The sequence below is a fragment of the Hypoxylon trugodes genome (assembly GCF_022578975.1).
Source record: "Hypoxylon trugodes strain CBS 135444 unplaced genomic scaffold F4822scaffold_4, whole genome shotgun sequence".
Lineage (NCBI taxonomy): Eukaryota > Fungi > Ascomycota > Sordariomycetes > Xylariales > Hypoxylaceae > Hypoxylon > Hypoxylon trugodes.
In genome coordinates, this window is record NW_026250019.1 from 2,443,677 (window position 1) to 2,467,613 (window position 23,937).

A 23,937-nucleotide genomic window follows, 5' to 3' on the forward strand; every position below is an offset into this window, starting at 1 on the left:
TCACCCTTTATCCACCACCTCATCATCAATCACCGCAGAACCTCATCCACACGTGCGCATAACCGGTTACCGAAATCAATTGTTTCGTCCTCAATTTTTCTTCCTTCGGTAACGCATCACTATTCATTCCTACTCCAGTTAGCCTTCAAACCTCTTTTTCTTTCGTAGGGGGCGGGTGCGCGGGAGGGATGGAGGGTTAATGCGCACCCGCCCTCCATAAGCGTACTTACATTGCGGCCACGTATCCGCCGCATTAATACTCAATGCCTACGGTATTCAACCAATTCTGCTCACTCATCACCTTCCAAATATCCCTGGGTGTGAGCGTCGAATTGACACGCTCCTCCACGTCCTGGTTGGCGTTCGAAGTGCTAGTCGTCGCCGCAGCAGCAGTACTAGCATCAGCCATTACCGTATCTCCGTTGGCATCAGTAACATCAGAAGCAGTAGTATCTTGAACGACACCATTACGCTGAAGCATATCCATGTGCGCATCAGCCAGCGGCGCAGGAACAAATCGACCAATGGCTTCTCCCGGACGCACTAAGATGTGGCTCTGTTTGCGGAGTTCTAGGACGTCAACCTCAACAGTGTTCGCCGTCACAAAGTGGTACACGTGGACGGTCTTCTTCTGGCCATATCGGACGCACCGACCCCTCGCCTGCCTCATGACCGCATCCCAGTCCTGTTGGAGCCTCTCCGACAAGGGACACGAAAAAACCACGTGGTTCGCAATCCTTTGCAAATTCGAACCAGCGGATTCGTCGGAGTTCAGCTTAAGAAGTCGAACCTTCGTATCAGTGAATTCGAGCGGGTTAGCGGAAGTTGTGAATTTAATATTGTTCGCTGTCAAAGTGTGCTTCAGCTCTTCGATATGGTTGTCATACTGAGCAAACAAGACTACACCTTCCTGTTCGGGGGTCCCCTTGATTACGTTGGCGATCATCTGCGACTTGGAGCTGATAGAAGTGGTTGGGAAAGAAGCAGGCTGTCTATAATTGCCACCTAGGGATCGCTGTGCGGTTTTAATCTTCGCCAGTGGAACGGTGTTGTGTTCCAGCTCAGCCGGGCAAAAGCTGGGTTCTTCGTGGTTGGTCTCACCACAAGTTTTTTCATCGAGATGCTTCGCGCAAAGCAAATGGCCACAATCGCAGACGAAATGCAGCTCTTCCCTAGGCTTGGATTGCTTGCAGCCGGCACAAACTCCCTCTTCCTTCCTCGACACAAGAGCCTCAGCAATGCGCAGCTGTTTGGTTGCATAGATTACCTGGTCCCAGGCTTTCCGAAGCTCTAAGGAGGTATCGCTTAGGTCATTTCCGGTGTAGGTGAAGTTTCCTCCTCGAGCGCTGGTTGTCGTTGAAAATCTCGGGTACCTGCCAGGTCTTTCCATTCGGAAGTTATTGTACCATAAGTATTCCGAGACGTCAAGCGCTCCTGCCCGGTGGCGCTCCAAACGATCGACGAGGACGTTTTTCGTGTCCGCCTCCTTGTAGGCGATGCCTACGCCGTTGCACAGAGATTGATACTCGGCCTTCTTGAGATTATGAAAGTTCGGGCCTCCGTAATTCGGATCAGGCAATACTCGAATAATTTCGGCTCTCGGTATCGATGCAAGACCTCGTGTTTCATCAATAACCAGCTGCCTCAGTTTTTCCTTGGGGTTCTTAATTGTTCCAGTCAAAACCTCCACTTTGGCCCCATGGAAACGCTTCAGATCTTCGATGAGGCTATTTGCCTCAGGTTCATCCATTTGATCAAGGTCCGATTCCTCTAGCACGTAATAATCATGCCATGTGGTCGATCTGTCGGTGGCAACAGCTTCGAGAAAGTTCTCCTCGAACTCGTCCTCGGTTGAAAGGAAGTCGGCATTCTGGGCCTTACATTTTTCACACGCGTCATCATATTCCTTAATTTCTTTGCCGGTAATTGTCTTCCACATCTCGGACCAAGCATCGATTCCACCACAGGCTTCAAGATCCTTTTTCCAAATATCTTGGAGTAATGCGCAGACGTCAAACCTACAAAGCTTAGCATTAGGCCTGTTCTCGGTGCCGCTGCCCCCGATGCGTGCCGCGAGCCAGAGAGCTTTCTCGGCGTTGAACTTGAATATCGCCTTTGCGTTCTCGAGAACATTAGTTCGTTCAGCCACGAGGTCATCGGTCGAGTGGGTCCTTCGATTCCAGTTCCCCCAAGAAGAGCAGGAAAAGAGTGCTTCAAGCGCGAGTACTCCGCCGTCATTACTCCAATCCTTGGTACCTAGAGAGCTATGGAGGATTTTGCGGGATCCCTTCGGCAACGCATAGGCGTCAAAGCCACAGGCCTTCATGTCTTGTTCCATGTCCTTATACAAGTTAAACTCGTTGGTACTCATCTCGCACACCACAACCTTCTCTTCGACCTTGATGTTGCCGGCAAGCTCAAAGTCGAGTGGGTTCGATATCGCAAAGAGCTCTAGGAAGTTCTTGGTCTTCTCGTATCTATCACGGATGCTCTGGTCGGACATAAACTTGCGGATTTGCAGGGTTTCAGCTCTAGTAATGTCTTTGAACTTAGGCCCCTCGGTAATCCGGGGCATGCCTTGTCGTTCGTAGACGGGGCGTACGACATGAACGTTGAGAAGGTCTGCGATATATTGCACATCCGCTAGGTTCTTTGTCGGAGGTGTCGCTGACAAAACCCATTTCGCATGTGCGTGTAATCCAGCAAAGAATTCCGGTACTGGATATCCGCGATAGGAGAACTCATCGTATATCACGCGAGAGTATGAGAAGTTTTCCAGAAGATGTGGGTAGCGGTTCCCCGACTCCGGGACTCTTAGTTCCTTCGGCGATTTGAAAGCAGAAATCGTTGTTACGGGCTTTGGCTGAATATCCTCGACCTTCTTCTTACAATCTTCATAGTCGGTTTTGAGAGATTCATAAGATGCATGTTGCTCCTTTCGCCGGTCTTCGATCTCACGGTATAGCTCATCGACACCCTCAGAGCTAAAATTTCCTTCGACTAGATGCCTTAATTTGCGCGCATGACGTTGGAGTGCGGGAACGGCATCGTTATACCAGTCAGAAAAACCATAATGCCGGGGGTTTTCGTCGATAGCGCCGAGCTTTGGTGGATCGATCGAACCAGCCCATTTCGCAAGCCTCATATAGTACGCATCACGAAAGATCTTCTTGCTCACGATGATGAGCCTAGCGTTCTGGAGTTTCCTAAGCTTTTGCCACCCACTGCTGACCTCCTCGAGGTCAGACAACTTCGTAATTTGGACTATTTCACCCTTCGCAACGAGAAACAATTCGTTGGCCTCTTTCGCCCATTGCGCGACGAGATGATCTGGTGCAATTACGAGGGTAGCCTGGAGGGCCATACAATCCGGATTCTCGGACTCTCGCTGGCTCATAGTCTGTTGGTCGAATTCAATTTGACGAAGAACCAACGCAAGCGTAACGACGGTTTTACCATAACCAACATTATCGGCCAGTATACCGCCATGATGATAAATCTTGCGTTGGGCACGCGCAATCGCTCGAAGCTTTAGGGTAGACAGAATTTCTTCTTCAATTTCTTCCTCGACGAATTCTTGATTCTGTCTCTCTCTCTTAAGCATCCAATCGAGAGATCGCAATTGCGAGTCGGTTAATTTCACCTTTCCCGGTTCTTTACGCTTGGTGTGACATTCGGATTTAACTAGGCTCTTCAAACACTTGCGGAAAGGCTCGAATTTATGTTTGTCTGATCCGCGAATATCAATCTGTATATTCTCAGATACGACAACATTGGGCTGGACTTGTACATGCGCAGTTAAGTCGGTGCAGTGGTGCCTAGTCAGGGGAAGGTACGCCGCAGCTTTGCGTCCGAGGAAGCCAGGACTAATCAAATATCGAACTCTTACGGCAAGCATACCGTTGTCAACACTTGAGCATTGAAGTCTTACTTCAAAGGTCGGAGTACGTGACTTAAAGTCTCGTTCGTAGGCAGCCATCGGCTCGGAATGATGATGAGGGATGTATTTGGTCTCGCTTGCTCGGATGTACCGTTTGCGTGGGAGTTGATTCTGGCAGTACTCGCGATGGTCATATCCAGCCTTCCATACATCTACGGGTTTTATCGAATCTGCAATGTCTGCCAATTCAAACTCAACACCCAATCCTTCGGTACCAGTGAGCACAACGTTGAGATGGGAAATGAAGTCGTAAACGTGTTGAAGATCAGACTTCTCGACAACAGCCCATTCGTTCTGATCCGTGGAATTGTATTTTCTCATGACGTTGAAAGTGTCGCATTCCCTTCCTCTCATAGTGGATGCTTCCACAAGTACATGCTGTTCTGGCTCGTCTTTGGAGATAGTAAACTTCTCCGAATTGGGGACCTTGGCACTCTCCACAATTTGGCAGGCCACCTTCTCATAACAAGAGGATTCATCAGCCTCGGAACCGTCAGGTTTGAACCAATACCCATTTGTCCGCGCTCGAGCAAGCTTAGTGGATTCGGTTTCGCGTGGACGGAGATCCTCGTTGGGCGTGAACATCATATAAACCTCTCGATACTCGTGCGGTTCTAGCGGCCGGCATTCATCAGAGATAACATAGCCATCTTTAGTAGGCTTCTCGATTTTCGCGACGTCCTTGAAGAGGAACATCCCATTCCTTTTACAGGCGTGGAGGCTGTTCTCGGGTGCATCGCAAAGGGGTTGATGATCGTATTTCCCGCACACCCACTCACTGTGCCAAATACTCTCGCCGGCGAAGCCATCAGGGATAGTGCTTACTTCAGTAATCTCTAGAGCGCTGTTGGACACTTCAATTTGCACATTATATTCTCGCGGCTGGAAGCACCAGAAGACCCATGATTCGGGATCTGGGAGAACTCTGGGCGCGCCCTGTTCGACTGTAGCCTTTGCGATGGGCTGTGTTAGTTGCTTGTACGCCGGGCCTTTCTTTGTTCGGCTTATTTCAAGGGCCGCGCCAAATCTTTCCCCAAGGTCGCTCCACGGGTCAAGGTACAAGTACCAATCAATTCCATGGTCCGACATCACAGCCCGAAGTTCGAAACCCGCTCGACCAACGTATCGGATTGTCACAGCTTCTGTGACGTGAATACCGCGATAGTAGAATGTAGTTGACAGGAGCTCGCACATGAGATCACTATGATGGGCGAAAAGCGTGCCAACAGGGCAATGGGTGTTCTCTGGCTTGAATAGGCCGTATGGAGTGATCGGATTAACGATCCTCCCTGGGAAATAGCGCATAAGCATAGGTTCTACTTCATTTAGGACCAGGAAATTCGGAGGTCTCTTTGCCGAACCAAACTTGTGCGGTGGGTTTCTAGCGCACCACCGGCAACGAATGGTAGAGCATACAGTACATTGCAAGAAGTCGTTGGTACTGTACTTAGCTGATCCGTTGCAAAAACAATATCGACGGCATCTGCGGAATAGGTCCATGATCGATGTATTTCCCAAGGACGAAGTGGCGGCCGTGCTGAAATCGGGGACATGCTTCAGTTGCGGGTTTGCAATGGGCCGAATGCTGGTCTTCGCGATGTTTTCAAAAGCCCTTGTGAAGAACTTTTTCAGTCCACGGAATTCTGACGCGTGCTGGATGGCCCCAAACAGACCTAGCATGGCAGCACCAACTACTGTCGTACTCATTGCGTTACCTGCGAGGTCTCGTAGTTGATCCTGGGTTTCGGTAGCAAACTCAAGGCGGTCGACTGGTAAACCTTGCAGGCGCAATGTCTCATATCCCGATATGAGTCTGCATTGACCCGTTATAAAGGGTATGCCACTTGGTGTGAGACAACCAGCCATACCAAACGGCGCGTCAGCGGAGCGGTCTATATTCTGACTGAGATCGAAGGCGACATCCTTGAACTTTAGATCGAAGCGGCGGTATATCCCCACCATTGATCTGCCAATGATCATGGTCCTAAGTTGGTTTATTTCCATACAGTCCAGAACTCGTTTCGACTGTGAACTGATCATAAGTCGGTCAAGGCGATCATAGGGTTGACCTTGCTGGCCCCAGTGTGTGAGCGGTCGCTCGTTGCCAATCCCTTTAGTCTTACGGAATCGTACGTGACGGACCTTGCTGCGCTCCCAATCAGCATCCTTGGATAAACGATTTAGTGCCTTTTCTGAATCAGCCTGACGAGCTCGCTCCGTCAGGGGATGGGCAGGAGGCAGTAGCCAGAGACTAATGGGAGTAGATGCTCTTCTCGGAAGGTCCTTCGTCATTAGACATTCCCACTCATTGAGGATAATTGTCGCCAACTCGCCTCCGAATACATTCAAGTCGAGTGCTATTAGGTAACCACGTTTTCTGGTTTGCGGGATATAAAAGTTCTTCGTGTCCAGAGCGATATGTTTAGCGGCATATCCGACAAATGGAAACCACACATTCTTAACCTTAGCCCAGGGAGCTCCATAAACGTTTTCGAGGATCACAATCTTTGGACGGTAGTTTCGGACATAGTGCATCATTCCAAAAAATGTTTGGCCGGAGGAGCCCAGATCCTTGATGAATTCAGTGGTCATGTCCCACAGTTCCTTGACCATCTCGAAATCACGATCTGCCTGGTAGGACCCATCGGCCGCAATTTTCTCGAGTCTGTTCTTTGTTTCGACCACATCTGTCACGAAGTCTTTCTGCTTCTGGGTGTTGAGCGTAGAAAAATCCACACAAGAGCAACCGGAAATGAGGAGGTCAATGTCGCCAGGAATCGTTTCCATCGAACCCATCGCGGTAGGTCTAACAACTCCGTTAGTGTTCAGTCACCAATATGAAAGGGGTTATGAAGGCTTACGCTTTGCCGTCTTTCGGGTCGACAAAGTCGAGGACATCCTTGAACAGAATTGAGCCTTCGCAGTTTCGGGCAATGTACGACTGCTTGAAAAGTTCAATCTCGGCGCTGAAGATGTGGTTGAAACGAAAAGCTTCTTTCTCGGGCATGTGACGATTGAACATCTCACGAATCATGTCCAAGGCGACAATTGGGGCTTCGGTGCCAGAGCACATAGTCGCGACACGGAGTGAGAAAGTATCGGCGCGCGCCAATATTTGCAGCTTCTTGCTTACCATGTCGTAGAAGGCATCGTCAGGGCTTGAAATAGGAGCCAGACTCGTGTCCAGCCCATTGCTAGGGTCATCATCAGGGTTCTCATCAGAGGACTCAGCATCATCGCCACCCTGAGAACCTTCGGTGGGGGACTCGGCAGAAGGCTGTGAATTTTCTGAGGCTTTACCTTTACCCTTACCCTTAGTGCCCTTGGCAGCAGAAGATCTAGGCTTCCTCGCAGGCTTAGGGTTCGGGGGTTCATCCTCTTCGGAGGTCTCGGAGTTCTTCTTTTGTCGCTTTGGTTGAGGAGCGCGACTACTTTCTCCGGTCTCAGACTCCTGAGGGGCAGTGCTAGAAGGGGGCCTCTTGCGTAAAGCTCGGGTCGAGGCTACCTGGGGTAGCGGACCAGCCTTCTTGGGAGGCATATTCACAGATGGCAGTGAGGTGATAATTGAAAGAGGGGTTGATGAAGTAGAAGGAACGAGGAGGTATACGTGATCAGACCAAAGTCTGGACGCGATATGAAGGAAGAAACGCAATATGAAAAGGGAATCAAATAACAGATTTTTTTTACGACTGCGCCGAATATGCGAAACGTGTTTCAAACGGAAGAACCGATGAATTAAACACGGGTCGCAAGCTTGGAGATGTCGTATGAGAGTACGAATGAACGAAAATGGTTTGGGGTTGAAGAAGGATGGAAAGGCGTGATGAAAATGATGATGTTTTGTGTTGGAGGGGAGAAATTATGAGAGGTGTGGAAGGGCAGTAATTTAGAGGGCAAGGTCAAATCAAAATCAGTGCAAACCCTAAGAAATGAAAGAACCTTCCGGGAGGCCTAGGCATCGACAGTGAGGGCGAGTGCTAAGGTTATGAACGAGGATTAGCAAGTGGAAGGAACCGCTTTAATATCAGTAAATCACCCAGTGCTTGCGGGGGTCTTATAGGCAATAACTGTTACAGAATCGCTTTAAACTCGCTCAGAACAGTAACACGAGGGGTAACAACCAGCTAATCAGCCATCATGCGGAAGCTTCCGTGGGTACTACAGAGATAAGTAACAGGGCAGTGGCATAGTAGCTTCTTATCTAGGGCCTCAGCCGCAAGGGTTAGCTCTCGCCTTACCTAGGTAGGGCTCTCAGGGCTCCCGGTAGGGCACCTACTTCTTTCTTTCTCTGTAAGTCGATTAGTCGTTGATATCCACAATACCCGCGGAAAAAAAAACAAGCACAGGCACTCACAGGGCGAGCTCAACCCTTAGATAATCAACAAGCAAAAGCCCTAATAACAGGACCCGCTTCCCATCCCATATAACCATTTGAGTCACCGACTAAACGCACACAGATTTCAATCTTGAGTTCACACACAAAGACATGTGATGAGAGGGGATAGCCCGTAGGATAGTTCATGAACAACTGTCCGAGTGCGCCAGCATACTAGTAGACCATTAGATTATCCTTTTAAGCCTTGCAGGCGGCATCGACGACGTGATACGAGTCCAAAGTTGTGAAGACACGATAATGCGTTATGCGGCGTTCTAGACACGACGTTAAGGCATATAACCGACGTGCCGCATTCGGCGTCTCATGGCCAATTCTATTGCGTTGGGGCCACTCAGTTATAGCGCCGTCAGGGGAAGGTCCATTGTGACACGCACATGGCGCATGATACATATGTACCGATGGCCAAGTTAAAAGAGTGCCCTTGAAAGATCCATTCTAGGGATCATAAAGCCGAACCGAAATGGCAAAGTCGATGCCAGTATATACCAGACTTCACCCAGATATGCCATGGAAAGCCCCAACATGAACTGACGATAATGGGTCGGAGATATCATCTCGATTTAGGCCATACCATTAATTCAGGATAGTAGAGGCGGCAAAGCGAGAATCGGCGCCAAAATAACACACCAAAGCATCCTCGACCTAGATGAGGCAAGTACAGATGGATTGCAAGAGCTGCGTCAGTGCCCTGGATAGGGACTTCCCCTATCCGTATTCATAGACCTAGAAGCTAGCATGTTAGCTTCAATACGGATCAAGAGGATGGTATTATTAAGAGTTTCATTTGGGGGACCAATAAGCGTCTCGTCCGACGACTATTCAATCACTTCATGGGGGACAAATGGATCTAGAAATGTATATAAAATGTCTTTGATTCATTATAGTTGCTAGGAAGGGGCGAAGGAAACCCCGAAATCATATCGCAATTACGTTGAGTATCATGAGTTAAAAAGACGTCGAAGAGAGAAGACGATTGAGTTAACAACTCGATACGTGAAGTCAAGTTAGGCGTCTGTCACGTGGTAGCGAGCTGAAGCGCTAATAGGTCGTTAAAAGGACGCTAAGATAGGCGCTAACGGCGCCATAGACGTCAGCTAGCGTCTTAATCTACTATCGCAATTCTATTCCCTACAACTTCTTCCAAATAAAAGGACTACATTCTAGAAATTATTATTTATAACAAATCAAAGGTATATCGGTTAGTTCCTTTAATCGTATGAATGAATGTACGAGTTTTATGATGCCTATTGAGCGAAGAGGAGCCTAATCATGATATCCCCAGTGACTTCCCCGCCAGACGCCATGTTTTATTACTAGCCCACTTGGCGTCTACAAACCTCCTGGAGCGCATCGTATATTGTGACTTCACTCAGCTGCGCCACCTCCTCTTTCTAATTGTCGGCTGTCATACCAGAAATAATAAATTCTCGATCGCAATCCATCTAGTTCCTACCTAGTAAAAATAACCCATCCTGCGATACTCAGATCCCAATATGGCGTCAGTCCTCGAGTCTACCGATATAAAGAATAAGCTGGAGGATCTCTCCGGAGTTGTTCTGAAGCCGGGCGAGAACCCATATAATGCTTTGATTAAAGCATGTGATAACGAACCAGTTGAGTAAACCCTTACTTCCGTTCTACTGCATATCTATTCTTCGAGTCGGCCTAGCTTCAAAGGATATGAGCGTATGTAGGCGGTAGAAAAGGCGGCATATCGGGCGGAATATTCGGGATATAAAGTTATAAATGCATGCATCCTGAAGATAGGGACTAATAGAATACCAGGAGAAAATCCAAGCTTTGTATGCAGCGCACCGCCTCAGGCGCAATGCACAGCAAAGGGAGAAGTTCTTAGCTCCAGACTACAAAGAGTTGATAATTGATCCGTATCTATTGCGGCTAGAGAATCCGCAGATAGAACCTGGTTTTGGTCAGTACGAGGAAATTCCAGGCTGAACTTGATAGTAGAGTTCAAGATTCAGCCCTGGAATCACATTTTTTCATATCGAAGCTAACGTGTCGACAGTATGTCGCAATGCCCCTTCTCCCCGAGGCCTTGCATCCATTTGATTATGGGCTTCAAGCTCGCATAGTCTTTTCGCTAGACGTCGACATCGGGTTGCTGGTTGGAATAATTGTCTGACATCAAATAGAAAGATACGAGGTACTGCATGACCTTCTGGGGTCGACCTCCGATCCATATCTTGGAACTCGCAGATGTGATCCAGAAAAAGCTCCAAGCCGTCGCACCGAGTAAGTTGAGATTCCTCTCCTGACACAACGAAGGCGATAGCATCGCAAGTCAAGAGAGAAATCTCGTTAAATATATATCCTTCCGCACCCCACTTACATACCACTAACTTCACAGGTATCTGGCTCATGCCCCTCCACCGGATGCACATCACCACCCTAGAAGTCGACTTCTCCCGCACCGCCGACGAAATCGAAGCCCTGAAGGAAACGCTCAAACCAGCAATCCCACGAATCGCAAACTACACGCACCAACACCGGTCCCGACTCGCCAAGCCCATGATATCCTACGACCTGTCCGCTTTCGCACTCTCCTTCCTCCCCGCAGCGGGTGAACCCCCTCTTTCCCCACCACCAACAGCCCCGGACACGGTTAAGGTCCTCGCACAGGGTGATACGTACTCGTATCACCACCTGCGCCGCGACATGTGGGACCAGGCGAAAGAAGCCGGTGTCACGGTTAGCTCGCGGTATATAGTGCCCAGCGCGCATATTACGCTCGGTCGGTATTTGACGAATAAGGAGCACGCTACTCCGGAGCAGAGACAGAGGTGGGTCGATGCGATTGATGAGATTAATGCGTGGTTGGAAAGTACGGTGTGGAATAACGCCGATTCGAAATTGGTTGGGGAGTGGGTTGTCGGTCAGGAGAGGGGGTTAGATATTCGGGTCGGTACGCTGTGGTATGGAGGCGGAAGGACGGTTATGACGGGTGAGGGGTTCTAAAGGTGTGGTATCGAGATTGCGGCGATAGACGGGGTTTCTTTCTAGTACCTAGATTCATGGGCATAGTTTGAAGCGTTAGGTTGTAGACAAGCGAAATATGAAAATTATCGTGCTTCAGGATTCTGATAATCCATGAACGTAAGCCTAGAGCAAAGCGTTCAACCACATATAGAAATAAATATAGTCGTTATACAACGTTTCCCGCCAAGCAAAGCCGTTCGAGTCTAGATAGAGCCAGCTTAGCAACGTATATTTCGTGGGAGAGGGCGGAGCCACGGTAGGTAATCAAGGCCCGTATAATTCTAGCAAGAACAATGTCACGAACAAATAAAAGACCACCTAGAAAAGCGGAATCAATATCCACGGAAAATGAAATCAATTGACTGTTCCAAGATCGGGTATTGGGCATTATCATGTGAGTCGGGATTTCGTATCGTAACGACGCCTTCCAGCTAGTAACCCTATTGCTCAAGGCAATGAAGCCACCGAATATCCCCCTCGTTATTTTTCCGACTCCTAGCACGTATCACATAGGGGCAGAAATGCAAATGCAGAAGAGCAGATTTGGTTCTATTGACCTATATGCTGCTCCCTAACCGAGGATCAAGACTCCCGTCGCCAGTGTAGTATGCCCGGCCATAATGAACCACCCTATTTCCATGAATGATGACGAACGTGTGCAATGACTTGAGTATGTAGAAAATGTGCGTTTAGAACACCAACGCGGCACCCTTGGTCTTCTTGTCACCACTTTAAGGTCGTTAGCGAGGATACTACCATATAAGATTATACCTAAAACGTACCCAAGCTCGAAGTGCTTGCATCGCTTCAGCGCCAATTGTAGCTTAGTCTTGCAGGCAACACATTCTAATCGCAACACAACCTTCTTCGTCGTCTTAGCCTTCTTGTGGAACACAGGCTTGGTCTGACCACCGTAACCAGATTGCTTTCGGTCGTAACGTCTCTTTCCTTGCGCGAATAGAGAGGCCTAATATGTATGTTAGAAATCGGTCAGGTCGGAAGACGAAATCGCGATATCGTAGTCGTAAAAAAGTCGACGGGTGGAATTTAATGGGAACCTACCTTGCCAGCCTTGTACTGAGTGACCTTGTGTTGTGTGTGCTTGCGGCAGTCCTTGCCCTTGCAGTAGGTCTTACGGGTCTTGGGAATGTTGACCTAGATCATATCAACCGTTAGCCTACCACCGCAATGATCATAATTGTATGTAATCTCGAATCGAAATGCGCCGTCAAGCAAAGCAATGTCAACAGCGCTGATATCCTCGATATAAATATAACTCGGCATTTTAGGTGGTAAGAATCGATATGCTAAAGGTCGTCCTGCTCGTCGCGTGTCGAACTTCTTGCCGCCAAACTATACCCTCGAAAATATCTTGGTGCGCAAAAGTCATGGCTTCATTCGGAGCGGCGGTAGGACGACCTCTATAGCAATCGGGTGCTTTCGTATCAAATCATTAAATGAATATCTTATTTACATACCATTTTGACAGCGGTTGTAGGGTGGCGCTCTCGAAAAGTGTCGGTTGTCGAATGTGTTGATGGTTCCGTAGAGCTTCAGGTCAAATTGATTTTTTTGCGTTGAATGAGAAGTGTGCGTTTTGGGCTAAACCACGGTTAATTTTTGCATTGAGGGGGTTTGATTTTTGCAAGAGTGGGCTGGGCTGATTAGGTAACCTTACTTAGTTTATACCCTTCTCGGTTATAACTGTGGCTAGTTCAATTCAGCTACAATTAGCATTTAGACCAATCGGAACCCCACTTTACAGAAGGGCGGAAAAAGAAAGATCAAGTACCCAATTGGAAAAAACATGATTGGACTGTCGGCTATCGGTTGGTCTTCCAAGAAATTCCAACAACAACCGATTGTTAATTCAAAGACAAACAAACGACCATACACTCGGGCAAAATGACGTGACAATATGTAATCAACTCACTCCAATAAATCATTCAGTATAAAAGAAGCCATCAACTACCTACTATGCGGTGACCATACGGATGCTGTAATATCTAATATCTGCTATCAAATTACAGGATCGGTTAAGTAGCCTCATTTTCCGAAATCCGTTTTCGTATTGTCCGTGGGTCGCCTAACACGACCTCAAGAGTGCCAATTTATACGGGGAAAACGTCTTTTTCTCCAATGATGAGCTGATAAGGCATCAATTCGACATGACCGCTTATTCTGTGGTGTCAGTTATTCCCCAATGACTCTATTCGGAGCGACAGTCGCAGCGGCAACGGAGATCATAAACTCATCTGCCTATATGATTTCCACGCCGATCCCTCGTTCGGATAAGTATGTGGATGCGAAAGCGGGAATAAGCACCGGAATAGGGCAGAATTGATGCGATACAAGGATACTATCGAGATTTCTCTATAAGAGTCACCATTAGTCTAAGCATCGTCATAGGTCTTATCGCTCCTCTCAGGCACTATCGTAGGGCGAGACCAATTCTTATTCCCCAGATCGGGTTCTCACCGCCACTAAAGCAGGTCGTCGGCTATTCGACGAACATTTCTATTCTAGCGGCTACCTACCTTCCTATCTTGAACCTTGGAGGCAAACAGGTTGCTGACAAGCCTGCAGACCCTCAAGAAAAAGCTTGAAATTTTCAGATTAAGTATCATGCAGAAAACGCCGGCAGAAGAACCAATAGGGTTTCATCATCGGCATTGCTGCCGGTTGGTATCCACTCAGGACTGCGATTTAGCATCGTATCACTATGCCTTATTGAGACAAGTTCGGCGTATATCCCGACCGATACTCGGCGAAGCTGGTCTCCAGACCTCAAAAAGAGGACCAATCTTAACAAAGAGAAAAAAATTCAAGAACCCGACAATTTGATACCATTACTACTCGGTAGAGCTTGGTTAGTACGCCGTGTAATGCTAAATAAGGGGAGTCTCCCTCCTCCCCTCCCCTTGCAAACTTTGAAATGGAGGGTATTCACTCACTCTTCGTTTTTTTAATCAGCATCATAGCTAGATGTGTCTCGTTGGGTCTCAGACAAGAAAATTCTTGTAACAAAGGACAGTGCTGGCTTGAAGCTTACTGCTCTTCCTAATCTAGACATTTATATTTGCCTATAATGACACTTATATTACCTTATTTATCTTCATAAGACATATTCTGAAAAGCTTCTCGTGATGCTTGACTCCAAAGACTCCAAAGATGAGCGTTTGCAAACGGCTACTCATGATACCCAGGACCCTATGATTTCGAATGCCCGTTCAAGTACCTCTTCAAGCCACTCAGATGGCACGTCTGAATCTATCCGGCCGGCGCCACGGCCTAATGCCGATGACGGAGATCTCGAACGGTGCCCGACGCACCATTCTATGGGCCCGGATATGCCCGTCGAGCAAACAGATTCCGTAATCGACATCCCGGACGAAGTATATGACCGGTTACCCCCACACCGGAAGTTGGTATTAGTGGTGCTATTAGGATTTTGCTCTTTCTTGGCTCCAATGTAAGTATTTTTTGTATGCGATCGTTGAACGACTCATATCTTTACATATCTTGATGATCCAGGATCATTTCCTTCTCCATAAATGTATTAGTTAACTCTTCTACTACAGTTCTAGCACATCCGTGCTAGCAGCCACTCCTGAGGTAGCCGCCGAGTACGAGACCACTGGGTCTATCGTTAACCTTGTCAATGCATTATACATGCTATTCATGGGCATATCGCCTATCTTTTGGGGACCCCTAAGCCAAGTATACGGCAGAAGATTGGTGAGGATCTCTTGTTGACTCTTCCCACTATTGATAGTAGCTAACACGTGTATAATCTCCAGATAACTCTCATAACAGCCGTGGGCTTTCTGGGATGCAGTATAGGCACCGCCCTCGCGCCAAACCTAGGAGCCTTCTTCGTCTTCCGGTTGCTTACCGCGTTTGAAGGCACCTCATTTATCCTAATCGGAGCATCAGTCATTGGGTCAGCAGTACACCCTTATTACCTACCTACTCTACAAACTACAAGATAACATACAGAATATTATGAGCAGACCACTTACTCTAAACCCAGTGACATATACCGCCCGACAGAACGTGGTACAGCCACCGGATGGTATCTATCAACCACCCTCATCGGGCCAGCTCTTGGCCCTTTCATCGGCGGCATCATCGTGACATACACATCCTGGCGCGTGATATTCTGGCTCCAGACCGCTCTCGCCGGCGCCGCGGCCGTCGGTTCCTACTTCCTACTCCCCGAGACCATCTACCACAAAAAGATCGATGACCTAGTAGGCTACAGCGGCACCGCGAAAGTCAAAGTCGTGCTCGAGATGGTGAATCCCTGGCGCGTGCTACGCTTATGGGAGTATCCGAACTTGTTCCTAACGGGCATCGCTAGTTCCTGTCTAGTCTGGAACATGTACTCACTACTAACGCCAATCCGGTACGTGCTTAACCCACGGTATAATCTCACGACGCCGATGCAGGGCGGGTTATTCTACCTTGCACCTGGGTGCGGGTATTTACTAGGTACATTTGGCGGGGGACGGTACGCGGATTACATCGTTAAAAAGTATATCAAGAAACGCGGGGTCCGGATCCCGGAGGATAGGATGTACTCCGCGCTGCCCTTTATGGGGATAATAATCCCGGGATGCGTGCTTATCTATGGGTGGTGTGTTGAGAAAGATGTTGGTGGTATACCGCTTACCGTCGTTGTCTTATTTCTGCAGGGCGTGGCGCAATTGTTCTGCTTCCCGTCGCTGAATACTTACTGTCTGGACGTGATGCCAGGACGATCAGCCGAAGTCGTCGCCGGAAACTACGCGATCCGGTACCTATTCGCGTGTGTCGGTACCGCGGTAGTATTGCCCGCGATTGATAGTATTGGCGTGGGTTGGTTCTCGACTATTAGCGCCTTGTACCTAGTCATCGGAACCCTATGTGCATTGGCATCTATCCTTTGGGGGAAGGAGTGGAGGCAGAAAGTAGATGCGCGTAGGAAAAGGAGAACGTTAGCTGCGAGGAAAATGCTAGCAGAGAAGAACAGCGACGATCTACACGCCACCGACGATGGGATCATGGGTGGTAACAACAGTCCGGTTAATACTCGACCGAAGGCGCCGACGATGACGACGCCGCGGAACAAAGAAGAGGTCTGACGCGCGCGACTCGTCTTGGCATAGGCACGGACACGTATACACGGTGACTTATTCACACAATATAGAGTTTATTAGATATGAAATTCCTGGGACGGGTTCATAGCTTAAAGTGACTGAAAATAAATTATACCGATTCATACTCAGGAACGTGAATAATATTCTTTCTACTATTTGATCAGATATACGACGTCTCCCTATTTCCACAATTCCATCTATATGAATCAGGCATAGCTAGGGAGCATTTATCCCTTTAATGTCGACAGGTCCATAGAAAGGGAAAAAAAGCTTATATCCTCGGATCCCTGCGTGATCTGGCGGTGACATCCAGCCGTTCGCTAGTAAGATGCTCTGGAAGCTTCCGATAGGTCGTCATTTATTCGAGATTGACAGATTGATTGCTTAAAAAGAATTTCTAGAGTTTATTTTTTGGTGTTGTAGTACGCGGATACGCCACGTAATATTCATTAAGTTTGACAGCTTCATAAGCGATTTTGAATCGATTACCATGTGCCTGGGTGTACTGTAATCGTGTAACGAAATGCAGCGTTGACGTATGTAGCCCTCGTAGAGTTTGACTAGTGAGAGAGACAGGAGTCGTGATACTTCATACTACATTATACTCGGTCGCATTATTTTCTTGGTAACGAGGCGTAAAATTACAATCTTAGAAAGTCTTACTCGACAAACTCTCGTCCTAGGATGCCTGACCCATTGATGTGATAATCAATCCGTGCCGGATATTTGACAAATACTGGTCGAATGTTCTAATGACGTGATTTCGCTTTTCCCTACTGTACGAATTATACGAAATAATATAATTGGATTACAACTATAGAAAAAAAGGAGATACTAAGTAAAGAAAAGAATAGTTACCAACGGCGGTGCCTTGACACACGATTCCTGCTGTGTGCATGAAACAAATCCGGGATGCGGTACATCCATCGTTTCATCTTGGTCCGGACCGGATTTTACGGTCCACTAGCACTATCGGACGGTTCGGAAGTGCTGCAAAGTACTCCACGATCGACACTACGGCTTGTTCCTGTAGTTCGACCGATCTGTGAGACGGCTATTGTCGCCCACTTGCAAAAAGTGCACATCGGATGGATTTATGTCAACGGGGGGTTGTTATGAAGAGTAAATCCGTCGCGAGGCCGCCGTGGCAGTATTCCGCCTTGACAATCCCACGTCATAGGTGTCGATCATCAGGCCCGTTACCCGCGGGTTGGGGCTGATGCCAAGGATCGTATGCAGGTGGTTTTTCTCGTGTCGGAAGGATAGGATAAGACGATAATGGATTCATAACCGGGACGTCTGTAGCCAACGAAGTCGCAGATTCCTACAGTAAGCGCCAATGCACATTTTCTCGCGATGCGATTGAATCATTCGTAATTAATAATTAATTCCTCGGGGGCTGTGATGCCAATACAAGGTTTGATAGATTATGAAGTGCCAGAGTGCGCGCGAAAAAAAAGAAAGAATGATGGCTGTGTGTCAGCTAGCGGTTAGGTGTTAAGTAATGGGACGTGTTGCGTGGAATGTATTACCTAGGTACCTAGGTAGTTGTACTTATGTTTATCTATAATTTTCTTTACGATAGGCCACCATTTGCTTAACTTGGGAAATCGTCATATATGCTAGGCTGACGGGTCCGTAAATCTCTGGAGAGGCTTGAAACTGGGTACTTTATTATTCCTCGATTGATGCGATCGTAAGTTGTATAGTTGCACTATTTTTGTGTCGGATTGAGGACCAGATCCATTTTCTTGGGTTTGAATTTTTATAGTTGAAATTCGAAATCAAGCGTGGTTCGTACCTGTTTAAAAAGTATGACAAGCGAACTTCGTCAAGTTGGGAAGTACAGATCTGAACAGTAAAAGCAGTTACCCCCTCTTCTAGAAGCCATTTCCACTTCGAGCTGTAGGTAACCGAAGGCAAGTACCTAGATACCTAAGTAATGTAGCGCAAATATCCGCTTGACGAAGGCGTTCCTACCATATCCAGAATACCGACATGAACTTTACACCTTAAAAAAAGTTTTTGTCGCGTTATTTGGTGTTATTGTCGTACAGACCTAATCCAAGCTGGGCAATGGTGCAATTTAGTGGCCGAACCGTTAGGTGTGTTTCAAGTCGGATCTCACTTCGTGCGTCCTTGGCGATTGAATTCCCCCCCTTCTCCCCTGGCAAGAAATTCTTATGGGCTTGGCAGCAGCGGGAAGGTGATCGTCGGTACTGGACCGGCTGGATTACCGCGCAATTTTAGCAACCCCACGATGATGTCGATCGCTACTAACGCCCTACCCCCTAGTCCATATGAAGCTACATATAGCCCTACATTGTAGGCAAGGCTAACGCCAACCTCTCAGGAACGCTCTCGTCATTTTATAAACGTCTCTAAATGCCTCTCCTCTTCCGTTCATCCATGTGGGAGGATAACTGCGGTGTAACAATTTCCTCGAATCTGAGCCTTGAACAGAAGTTCCACAGCAGTGTTACGCGATGCGAATACAGTAGCATATCGTACATGAACAAGGCGCCACCAGATAAGGAACAAAACTAGATTAGGTACTTCTAATAGAAACATGTGACGAAGAGGAGATTGCTTAACGACAATGACGTAGGAAGCATTTTTCCTTCGAAACGAATACACCATGTACGCTATTAAGGCTGTCCCATGGGTGACACCTAAGCGTTTCTAAGAATCCACTAGAAAAGATTGAATACTTGAATATGAGCAGTCTAATAGTCTGGGGCAGTGCAGTTACTTCCTTCAATACACGTTTCTAGTGACTTGAACTGCTTGGCCCTAAGTGCCCAATGGTGACTTCCGTGAACGTTATTTGACGAGAATACACTGTCTGTAACGCTAGCGGCGTCGATAAAACATGGAGGGAACATGGAACTTGACCCCACCAGCCCGCATATGTACCCTAGTAGAGCTCCATCTGGCATAACCCCTATTACCCTTCAGGGCTCCGTATCCTTGTACGCCCGTTTTTGGCAATCGAGCCTCATCTAACCTTTTCTAGGTACATGATGTTATTATAATATCTTGGACAAGTACCTAGATCAAATCAATAAGTAAGGTATACACGTGGGAATAGTAGATTCCTTGGTGTTAGGTATAACGAGTCGGCATCAAGAATTCAATATGGTAACTCTTGCGATGGTTCGAGTAAGTAATGCGCGTAAATAAGTCACGACATAAGTGCAATTCAGGCGTTTTTTCATCAGGGTTACGGAAGGCCTTAATCATAAAGTTTCCCTCAACTCCATTAGCGGTATCCCGGGGGGGCTATCCACTTTATGAAGATGACTATTTAGTTAGACTTACATGCGGACCTTACATGCCATACGTCTGTGGACTCGTCATACCACCACACTGCACATCACTTTTAAAGAATTGAAAAAAGGCTTAGATGCGTAGTCAAGATCCCAGGTGATACCGAGAGAGTTTGTACATGAGATGCGATGCGATGCATTAGGAGTCCCGGGAATACATATGTACATATATCTGAGGCAAACGAGCTGTTTACATATCACACTGTCTGAGCACATGAAGGAAGGAATAAGAAAAAAAACTAATAGTAATGATACATAATACATAGTATGCATCACACACATGCATTTTAGCATACTGTATTCTATTCTAGTAATTCCCACAATCGATCCACGTTTTGAAATTCAATCAGAGCGACGAGCCAAATTCAATCCCTAAAAGATCGACAGTCGTTGTCTCCTTTTTTTCTCCTTTTTCCTTTTCTTAACGGGCTTGACCAAGTTTACGGCGGTACAGGCAGGTACAACTGGGACAACAGGGAAAGCAAGTACCCAATTCTTTTTTTTTTTTTCGCGAGTCGTGCCTTCCCTGTGGTCCACCCTAGTCGCCAGCCGTCATTGGAACTTGGGAACTGACAACTGAGTCAAAGCAAACCTCCTCGACAAACCACCAACATTACTGACCTCTTTCCTTGTCTTAATTTTTTATTTTATTCTTGCCCGTCTTTTCCAGTTGTTGCTTAACCAGAAATTTCCCCCTCCTCTCATCCAAATCCTGTGGAACGGCGTGTTTCATTTGCACATCAACTGCAACATCCTTCACGTCGACACTCATCATTCCTACAGCCTACAGAACGCGAAAAAGATACCTTGTCGTGGAAGATCCGCTCTTTTTTCTTCCAGACAAATAATTCTACAATCCTTTTTCATTCGGTCATTCACTCAATAATTCATCTTGAACTTTTCTTTCATCCGATCTTTGGCTTGCTACCGCCGAAGCTTCTGTCGAACACTGGAACCCTTCGACGCCAAGGCCTCCATATAAGTCAGCTGTCATTTAAACCCGAAGCCTACTATTTTATACTGGTCGGTCGCAAAGCAACACTAAGACAGCAGCTGTCTGATATTTAGCCTCGCATCGGTAATCAACACTAGTGAACTCATACAGCTTTGAGCTTGGTTCACTGTCCGGTACCTACCTGCAAACGGTGTAACGGGCGGCTCGCAAGAGAAAGATCGTCGACCCTATTATACTAATGTACTGAATTTGAAAGCCCAACCTTTTCGATGCTGAGCATTGATTTATTAATCTGAGAATCCCGGTTCTCGAAAAACCCTTCATACGGAATATGGATCGTGTATCGAGTTATGTGTCCCGAAAGTCGGGCTCATTTCCTAGCTTGATGGCCCGAAAGAGCGAGGTCTATCTTCCCATTTCTACAAAACCACAACCCAAATTTAGAGTCAAAGCCCTATTAGGTCATTGCCTTTACCGAAGAGTTGTAATATGGACTGTCGTCATCATCTTTCTGCTATCAATCACCCTCTTCAATCCACGATTGACATCGAGATCTCGAGATGTACTAGGATTCGTACATGGAAGTAAGACCGGAGTCAAGGAAGCTCCTCAGGTCCTTGGAAATGTCGGTCTACAGGAGCAGGGCAGCCAAAGCCCGATACATGAGATAACAGAAGAGCAGAGACAGGAAATGAAGGCGCAAGAGCAGGAGAATGAGGAAGATGATTTCTTGGAGGATAATACCAACGGCCCGCACTGGCTCAGGTATAAGCAGTAAGTGACAGACCCATTCGACTAAGGGAAACCGATGTCGCGGTTTGCTAATCGTTATGTAGTCTTGATGGTTATTACAATGGTCTCAAGTCCTTGGTATCCTTCTCAGAGTACAAACCCGAGTACCCTAAGCAGTCACGAACTCAGCAACGGGCCACGGAGACTTCATCCGCTACGCTCCACGACAAGCCGCCCAGGCCTAGTGTATATCGTCCTCATCCAGATTACGATTCCGAGGAGTATCAGAAGACCTATGTCCCTGTGAAGCGCTGTTACATCGATGAAGATAGAGAGGTACCCGCTCCAGATCTTTATGCGTACAACGGTGTTCCTCAGGGTCAACCCAAAGCGGCGATTGGATCCTATGACCTACTAGGTATTCGAGAAGATGTCTGTTTCGATCGCTTCGGTCGCTATGGCCCATATGGTCTCGGGTATGACTTAGAATCTGGTGGTACAGGCGAAGCTCTAGATACAGAGCATGAGGGTAGCGAAGTCGTCTGGGAAAAGACTGGACAAATCAACTATGAAAGTGTCGACTGGGCCGCGGCGCAAGAGCAATGCTTTGAATCCAACAAAGGTCGATTCTACACCGGTAACGAAACCCGAGATTTCGAATTGGCACAGGCCGGTCGCAAACGACTTGACCGAATTGCAATAGTGATTCGAATTTACGTGGGCTTCCAATGGACGAGCCATGCTCTTCTTAACTTCCGTGCGATGATCAATGAGCTCAGTCTAAGATCAGGTGGTGAATATGATGTTCACTTTCTCCTGCATGTTCGCGATAACAATGCGCCTATCTGGGCGGACCCCGCCACTGTCCAGAACATCCTCGATGTCAATGTACCACCTGAGTTCCATGGACTCTGTACTCTGTGGTCCGAAGCCCAAATGAAGCTGTACTACCCAGGCAATTTCGGCGAGACATTCGAAAACCCTTCCAATGGTGATATCCACGGAGTTTACCGATCCGCGCATATGCCGCTTCAGCATTTCGCTATGATGCATCCGGAATACGCGCACTTCTGGAACTGGGAGATGGACATGCGCTGGACCGGATCATACTATGAACTGTTTGACAGGCTTGGCAAATGGGGTGCGAAACAGAGCCGGCAGGGTATGTGGGAACGAGCCAGCAAATATTATATTCCCGGACTTCACGGAAGCTGGGAAAATTTCACGGAGCTTGTTGATCATGAAACTCGAACATCTGGAAAACGACCAATCCTAGGACCAGTCGTATTTACTGGTAAGACTGGTCTTGGAGAGGGTGAGGTTTTTCTGCCAGCAAGTTGCGCTAGCGGTTCGGATATGACGCAATGTGGCGTTGGTGAAGATGCAGACCTCATCACACTTAACCCACTATTCGATGCCGATGAGTCCGGTTGGGTATTTGCTGGTGATGTGACCGGGTACGACAAGCAGTACCAGATGCCACCGCGAAGGTGTGCTATCGTGACAGCTTCCAGATTATCGCGTCGTTTGTTACGCGTGATGCACGAGGAGACATGGCGTCTGCACCATAGTATGTTCAGCGAGATGTTCCCGCCTTCTATGGCTCTTCATCATGGTCTGAAAGCTGTGTATGCGCCGCACCCTGTATACTTGGACCGAAAATGGCCTCAGCAAGAGATTGAGAACGCTTTCAACGGTGGCCGAGACCACACATCTAGTGGCCACGGCTCCCCATTCGATCTAACCAACGAACACAACCATAAGGGGACAAGTTGGTATTACAATAGTGAGTTTGCTGGGCTCCTATGGCGCCGCTGGCTTGGATATGCTCAAATGGACGGGCGAGGCGATAATGGCGGTCGTGCCGGAGAGGGTACCAAGCGAGGCGGACAGAAGGAGGAGGAAGATCCGAAGAACTCGGGAAGGCTGTGCTTACGCAGCATGCTAGTACATCCCATCAAGTGGGAAAATCCTGCTGAGCAGGAATAGAAGTAATAATAATGTGCGATATTTCTTTTGTCCAAAGTTTTAGAGGAACTTGAGCACAGCAGTGTCCACACCAGAAGGAGACATAGAATAGGACAAATACTGGAATAAGGGGGGTTCATCAACAGGAACAGAAGATCGACGAACCATTCATCATGCCTGGTACGGGGTTACCAGAAGAAAGAAGCAATGGCATATTAGGGGCGTTCGCATATGAGGAGTCCGGTTCAATTTTTCAACTTCACTTGTACATCATCTCGCATCATACACACTGGCATAGCGGTCCTTACGCAGCACGAGGAGATGCAGTGCAGCAGCAGCAGCAGGCTTGACCTTGTTTAAGCAAGATATATGCTATATTGTTTTTGGTTTGAGGAGGCATGAGCAATCGGCATTTTTTCGACAATGCAAGCTCCGCCCCCTTTTTACTTTACTACGTACCCCCACCTTTTTTTTTTTTA

At 47.6% G+C, this 23,937-nt stretch overlaps 5 protein-coding genes across 5 annotated transcripts; 3 read left to right on the forward strand and 2 right to left on the reverse strand.

Moving 5' to 3' along the window:
• Window positions 1-210: 210 nt before the first annotated feature.
• On the reverse strand, window positions 211-7,925 carry F4822DRAFT_219409 (uncharacterized protein). Its single transcript, XM_051453970.1, has 2 exons — window positions 6,802-7,925; window positions 211-6,746 (listed from the first exon to the last, which is right to left on the reverse strand). The coding sequence occupies exons 1-2, from the start codon at window positions 7,476-7,478 to the stop codon at window positions 254-256; spliced, it is 7,170 nt and encodes a 2,389-aa protein (XP_051315739.1). The 5' UTR covers window positions 7,479-7,925; the 3' UTR covers window positions 211-253.
• A 1,544-nt stretch (window positions 7,926-9,469) lies between these two features.
• F4822DRAFT_400375 (RNA ligase/cyclic nucleotide phosphodiesterase) lies at window positions 9,470-11,496 on the forward strand. Its single transcript, XM_051457852.1, has 5 exons — window positions 9,470-9,562; window positions 9,619-9,949; window positions 10,122-10,265; window positions 10,490-10,589; window positions 10,705-11,496. Exons 2-5 carry the CDS (start codon window positions 9,830-9,832, stop codon window positions 11,310-11,312), a joined length of 972 nt encoding a protein of 323 aa, XP_051315740.1. The 5' UTR covers window positions 9,470-9,562; window positions 9,619-9,829; the 3' UTR covers window positions 11,313-11,496.
• Window positions 11,497-12,978, reverse strand: F4822DRAFT_400381 (zinc-binding ribosomal protein). Its single transcript, XM_051457853.1, has 4 exons — window positions 12,812-12,978; window positions 12,396-12,488; window positions 12,116-12,300; window positions 11,497-12,062 (listed from the first exon to the last, which is right to left on the reverse strand). The coding sequence occupies exons 1-4, from the start codon at window positions 12,812-12,814 to the stop codon at window positions 12,023-12,025; spliced, it is 321 nt and encodes a 106-aa protein (XP_051315741.1). The 5' UTR covers window positions 12,815-12,978; the 3' UTR covers window positions 11,497-12,022.
• Window positions 12,979-14,328: 1,350 nt separating this feature from the next.
• On the forward strand, window positions 14,329-16,483 carry F4822DRAFT_219487 (MFS general substrate transporter). Its single transcript, XM_051453972.1, has 4 exons — window positions 14,329-14,805; window positions 14,915-15,071; window positions 15,134-15,276; window positions 15,367-16,483. Exons 1-4 carry the CDS (start codon window positions 14,480-14,482, stop codon window positions 16,457-16,459), a joined length of 1,719 nt encoding a protein of 572 aa, XP_051315742.1. The 5' UTR covers window positions 14,329-14,479; the 3' UTR covers window positions 16,460-16,483.
• A 4,606-nt stretch (window positions 16,484-21,089) lies between these two features.
• F4822DRAFT_437092 (uncharacterized protein) lies at window positions 21,090-23,479 on the forward strand (the record flags this gene model as incomplete). Its single annotated transcript, XM_051462382.1, has 3 exons — window positions 21,090-21,332; window positions 21,465-21,532; window positions 21,595-23,479. The coding sequence occupies 3 exons, from the start codon at window positions 21,090-21,092 to the stop codon at window positions 23,477-23,479; spliced, it is 2,196 nt and encodes a 731-aa protein (XP_051315743.1).
• Between the last annotated feature and the right edge of the window lie 458 nt (window positions 23,480-23,937).